At 45.4% G+C, this 6,406-nt stretch overlaps 1 protein-coding gene across 1 annotated transcript in view; it reads right to left on the bottom strand.

Annotated features, from left to right (window-relative positions):
- Positions 1–389: 389 nt before the first annotated feature.
- Positions 390–6,406, bottom strand: part of LOC118231233 (zinc finger CCHC domain-containing protein 7-like) — a 92,672-nt gene continuing 86,655 nt past the window's right edge. The window contains exons 7-9 of the mRNA XM_035424876.1: positions 2,383–2,478; positions 1,580–1,697; positions 390–1,310 (exon numbers count right to left, since the gene is read on the bottom strand). Of these exons, the coding sequence (XP_035280767.1) occupies positions 754–1,310; positions 1,580–1,697; positions 2,383–2,478 (771 nt within the window). The 3' untranslated portion in view covers positions 390–753. The remainder of the gene's footprint in view (positions 1,311–1,579; positions 1,698–2,382; positions 2,479–6,406) is intronic.

Genomic DNA, 6,406 nt, shown 5'->3' with positions numbered 1-6,406 from the left:
TAACTGAAGAAAAGGCGCAGCTAGGAAAATAAATGGTGGTATCAGCCAAAACCATGACATTAGGTCTTAATCAGTTGAACACTATATTTATTGCTTAATTAAACTGGTATTTGCATTTTATCCGAACAGCTGTGTGTGCTATCAGTGGGCGTGCTAATCAAATGTAATCTTGAAGTGCATATCCATACAGACCGGACACACCAACATCCAGTTGTCTTTGGAAAAGCCCAAAATGTAATTGTGAAATAAACCTGTCAGCTAGAAGATATTCAAGTTAGAAATGAGTTTTTTTTCTGTTCATAAATTTAGAAAAAATACATACATCTACATTTTGTGGCTTATTTAAAACTTCACATGTAAGAATAAAGTGATAGCACAGGATCTTTAAATATGGACTTTTAGTTTATTGTATTGTAAGAACTCCAACTGTTCTACATAATTGAGTTACAAAACATATTGTATATAAATATATAAGTTATGTATAAATTGGTAATAGCTGAGTCTCATCATTATGTTTTGTGAAATCCTCATGAAATAGCACAGATGAAGCACTGCAGTCAAGAAGGCAGGAGCCATGTGGTATTCAGCACTGTAGAGGGCGCTGTAACTGGGTCAAGGACTGAAGAGCAGGAAAAAAAAGGCATGTATAAACAACATTTATAAAATAGCTAAAAATGAATAGCCCCAAAACTGCTCATAGCTGCCTATTATTGAGCGTGCACACGGACACGTTCACACACTTGTAACCAACGACTACCGTTTGCGATGACGTGCTTTGCGCTTGACAGAAAGAAAGTTCTCATCTGACGGGTAGACATCCTCATGCTTCAGGGCCCCTTGCTTCCTGCCCTTGGCGCTTTTCCTTTCTCTGCACTTCCTGTCCCTGCACTTCCTGTCTCTACACTTCCTGTTCTTCCAATCGCCACGTTTCCCTGAGCCAAACAGACCAGGGCTGGCCTTGCCTTTGACAGGGGGTGTGGCTGTCCCTGATGGTATTCTTTCAGGGCCTCTGAGGAAGAGTCGCTCCTCCTCCTCCTCCTCCTCCTCCAGCAGAGCTGGCCCAGTCGCTCCCGTTCGCTGGGCCATCGCTTCTCTCCGAAGCTTCTTGATCTGTCGGCGCTCCTTCCTTTTCTCCGGCCACGTCTTCCCTCTGCCGGGCTGCCTCTCCCCCTTCCTGGCACCGGGAGTCGCCCCTTTAGCCTCCTTTCCCCCTCCTCCTTTGTGCTTTTTCCTCTTCCCAGTTGGCGATTCTTCTCTGTCGCCCCCTTGTGGATCAGGGGGGAGTACCAGGAGGCCAGCGTCCAGCAACTCTGGAAAACACCAACGCAACTGATAAAGCATTCACTGTCACTCAGTGTAGTTGTTATTCTTTCCATCCACAAGGAATAAGTACCATAATGACTACATTATTTCAGCCAGTTATTTCTATTGGTAGACAGACCTTCTTTCAAGCGATTTGTGTTTCGTTCAAGGAATCAAGGCACCCAAAATGGAGGCTTTGCCATTATGGTGAATACAGCTGAATATGTTCAGCAGACTGTGACCCTTGCGCTGTTTGCATGGTTCCTAAGAGAGGCACCTTTCGCTTTCTTCTGCACCCGGCTGTCCCTCTGGCAGACATCTTGTGTCGAGTCGTAGCGGGAGACGTACGGGACGTTGGGGTAGATTCCGCTGGACATCCTTCTCTGGCTGCACGCCTGCGAGAAATAAAGCTCCGGCCTCTGGTCAGCAGCACCACGGACGTTTTACACACAAAAACAGATGGACGGCTCTGGTCCTCCTGCTGTCCTCTCTAGCTGTCCAGCTGCTGTCTGTGGTGCTGCACAAACTGGGGATGTTCTGTCTACAACCACGCCCTCCATGAATATTCATAACTTATCATTACTATGCAGAAAATGATACATTATATACAGTGGAACATGAAAAATTCATAAAAATAATGAAATAACTAAAACTAGTATTTACAAATAAATATTGACAGTAATAAACAGTAACCAAGCTCTAATACTGAATATAATAACTCACATTACTTTTTTTGGAGTATCTTTAGTGTTTTGCCAATGATGAATACATTATAAATAAGTTGGTCATGTTATTTTCTCCCTTTAGTAATGTTTGAGGGGTTAGAGGCTAGTTAAGCAGTTTTTTAATGAAATAGTTAGATATACATATGTTACCATTGTCAACGTTATGCAAATACATTAATTCATGTTAATTACTGCAGCCTTAATATAGAATCCAATGTGTTACCCTTTGATGTTGAGAACACAGATGTGACCATCTGGTCAGTGTATAGATAATCTATAGCAAAACTCCCATCCGGCCTTAGAGCTCATGTATAAAACCCCCATGGTCTTTGATACCATTCCACTGCCCACTCACAAAGCCAAAATGTCCTCTTCTGGCACAGTTGTAGCAGTATGCTGAGTTCCTGTGGGCATCCATGCGGTCGGGCTTCACCAGAGTTCCTGTCTGGGTCTGAAAGACAAGCTTGTTTACTGTGAAGCTGAAATGAAAGCACTGGCCCCTCAGCGACTTCACTTTAGAAAACTGGGTAAAATCATATACAATTTGGCACAGCCTAGTTTCCCTAGATAAGAACATCAACAAAACAAGTCATACAACCTTTGTTTGTATGATGTAAATATAGTTTGGGATTAAGGACTGTTAAATTGTTCAGTTTATCTATTTCTCTTTCACCTTTTCACTTTCATTTTTTTCTTCTGTATTGAATTATTCACTATAGCCACCCTTTTTTGTATGATTTTATAACTCTCCTACAATTTTTTCCAGTTCAGGAAAAACTGAACACTGGGGTAATCCATACACACTACATGGCCAAAAGTGGCCATATACACTACATCATCCAAAATGATGGGCATTAATATGGAGTTGGCTTACCATTTGCCAATATAACAACCTCAACTATTCTAGGAAGGCTTTATGCTAGATGCTGTTGCCTTGCTGCAGGGATTTGCTCCCATCCATCCAGAAGAGCATTAGTGAGGTTGGGCACTGATTGGGCGATTAGGCCCGGCTTGAAGTTGGCTTTCCAATTGATCCCAAAGGTGTTGGACGGGGTTGAGATCAGGGCTCCGTGCAGGCTAGACAAGTTCTTCCACGTTGTTCTCATCAAAACCATTTCTATATGGACCTTGCAGTGTCCTTGGGGGCAATGTCATGCAGAAACAGGAAAGAGCCTTCCCCAAACTGTTGAGGGGAACACAGAATAGTCTAAAATACCATAGTATGCTGTAGCATTAAGATTTGCCTTCATTGGAACAAAGGGGCCTAGCCCAATCCAGGAAAAACAGCCCCAGACCAAGGGGTGTCCAGATACTTTTTGGTCATACGGTGTCCATATCACGCGAATGAGTGATTTTAGTACGATCGACCACTTGGCGGCGCTATACCAGTCACTTGAAATTGCGAATATACTGTGACGATTCATAAAGCACGTATGTGCACACTAGCACACGCGTGTACAACGCACGCAGATCGCTCTCTGCCTCCCCTACTGGCCGCTGCGCAAACAGCACGCTCCCGCTATCGTCTCGCGCGCTCGCTATTGCGCTCGCTATCGCCGCGCGGCCCCTCGTCCGGGAGACGGCATTAGCCAGCTCGGCAACCCTTATTCATGCGGCGCGCGTACGCCGCGCCCCCCTCCTTCCCGTCGGCCGTCCTTCCGGAGCGGCGAGATGTAAAAGCGTCATTTTTTATTAAATATAAAAAGGTCCATTATCAATCCACTCGAGGCTTTTAATGCGGCGATATTTCTCTGCAGTTCTGGACACGGGGCCGTGAATGGAATGAACTATTCATGAAACAGCCGGCTCCCGAATCCTCTGTGTTCCCCCTCTCTCTCTCTCTCTCTCTCTCTCTCTCTCTCTCTCACACACTCCCTCTATCTCCCGACCTCTCTCACACACACTCCCTCTCTCTCACACACACACAGTATCTCTCTCACACATTCCCTCTCCCGCTCACACACTCCCTCTCTCCCTCTCTCTCTCTCTCTCTCTCTCTCTCTCTCCCTCTCTCTCTCTCTCTCTCTCTCTCACACACACACTCCCCCCTCTCTCTCTCACACACTCCCTCTATCTCCCTACCTCTCTCTCTCCCTCTCCCGCTCACACACGCATTCCCTCTCTCTCACACACACACACAGTATCTCTCTCTCACATTCCCTCTCCCACTCACACACTCCCTCTCTCCCTCTCTCTCTCTCTCTCTCTCTCTCTCTCTCTCTCTCTTTCTCTCTCTCTCTCCTCCCCCCTCCCCCTCACAAACATTCAAATAATCAGTATTTTTTTTTTTTTTTTTTTTTTTTTAGTGGGACGATATCTGCCCGCGATTACCCGGGCTATCAATATATAGGAGTAATAACCCGGGAGATAGCATTACCTAGGAAAAAAAGGACCGCCCCCCCCCCCATCTGTCCTGGGCGCTGAAAGCTTTTCACGCTCCAGTAAGTTGGGTAAATATCGGCCGATAAAGAGCATAAGCCTACCCAAAAAAAAAAGAGCACGGATTTGCTCTTAATGTCCCCTCCAAGCGCGGCCCCCCGATGCAACGATTACAAATTATTTTCTCCTAACGTCGTTTTTACATAGCCTCCTTTTTTCTGCATGAGTAGTCGGCGGCCGAATGGATGAATGGCATTAAGACAGTTCATCATTATCGCAGGACCCCCCCCCCCCCTCGCCACCCCCCCACCCCCCAACCCCACCCCCGCCTCTTTTCCGCCCGGCCGGAATCTCCATCACAAAGGGCAGGAGATCAGCGCCCTCGCCCTGCCGTCCCCCCCAAACCCCCGCCCCCCCCCGCCCCCCGCCCACCGCCCTCGCCCGACGCCCCCCCCCCCGCCCCGGCTCATCTCGGATGCAAATTGGCCGGTAGGGCTGGCTCTCCCTCTCTCTCTCTCTCTCTCTCTCCCTGACCTTGAGCTTCTCTTTATCGCAGTGTGCCGTGATTCAGCCTAACCCCGCCCCTCCCTTTCTCCATCGCCCCCGTAATATCACTGTGTGTGTGTGTGTGTGTGTGTGTGTGTGTGTGTGTGTGCGTGCGCGTTTGTGCTATCAATTAACCAGACTGCGTTTAACCCCGGCTAAAAGGCGTCACCTCCGTCGCCGCCGTTGTATTTGCATCTCTTGAATCTGAAAGGTTTACAAGGCTTAGACACGGAGCTCTCTTAGGCAGCCCCCCAGCAGTGAGAGGGGACACACCGACCGCGCGTTCCTCACGCCAACGCCGCGTCTCTGGAATCGTTGAAAATAATTAAGGGAAGGCCAAGGGGGGGGGGGGGGGAAGGGGGGTTCAAGTTTAGCATTGAAGGGCCAATGTCAGTCAAATACAATGAAAATATCATTGTGAAATTTCAATTTTTTACTTCAGTACACATCTGGGGAAAAGGTATTTAAATCCATGTGACTTTTTGATTTTTTTGACACTTCAATAATGACAGGAAACAGTAAGGGTACAGATGTCGAGATGAGCATTGTTGGGAAAGTCAAATAATAAGAATTGAATAAATGAATAAACACAAATTACGACACAATGCATCATATATTAAACTAAAATTCCAATACAACAATTGCACTAAATACACTCAAAACTTAGTTGCAAATTGCAAACGCTATTTTTCAAATGTATTACACAAAGAATATCTTTTCATTTGCATTATAATGTATTTGTTAAGGTCACCTTCAATTACAATTAGTGATTTGATTTTGTGACATGGAAAATATCACCTCTGTTGTTAGAAGCAGAAATAAACTCCCATTTTAGCCAGTTAACATCTGTTGGGAAAACATCTGTGAGTGGACAGTGGGGATTGACTTCTGCTATTAACATCTGGGGAATCTGAACCTTGCACCTGAGCCTGGTGTTTCTTGGTGTTTGGTGTGTGCAGGGCCCAACATTCTTGGTTTTACAGCTGATTTGGCATTTAATGTACTTGAGTATGTGGCCATCTAGGCCAGGATTGGACAATTATGGCCCAGGAGGGCTGGTTTTAAAAACTGTCATATAGAGACACAATAACAATCTTTGGCTGTCATTCAAGCACTTATCTAGAAATGTAGCAAAAAATGTCAGATGGCATAAATGTTAGAGCTAATTAAATTATTAAGACCAGAAGTTGGCATAAAATCGAGAAACAGATATGGCTTTTCATGCCAACCACTGATCTAAGCTGTCAACCTGAATTTCAGCAGTTGTCCTCCAGGAGTCCCTGTAGGCATGCAGCAATTGTTTGGCAATCAGCACAGACACATAACTAATTAAGAACTAATTATGAGATGTTCATCAGTTTAAAAAAAAAAAAATGATGTTGCGGAAAAGTGTGGAGTCGACTTGAAACAAGGAAACAAACGCAAAAAGAAAAGAAAGGAATGAAAGCAAATAC

Source organism: Anguilla anguilla, chromosome 7 (genome assembly GCF_013347855.1).
Source record: "Anguilla anguilla isolate fAngAng1 chromosome 7, fAngAng1.pri, whole genome shotgun sequence".
In the NCBI taxonomy this organism is placed as follows: domain Eukaryota; kingdom Metazoa; phylum Chordata; class Actinopteri; order Anguilliformes; family Anguillidae; genus Anguilla; species Anguilla anguilla.
This window is presented reverse-complemented; position numbering and strand designations above follow the sequence as displayed.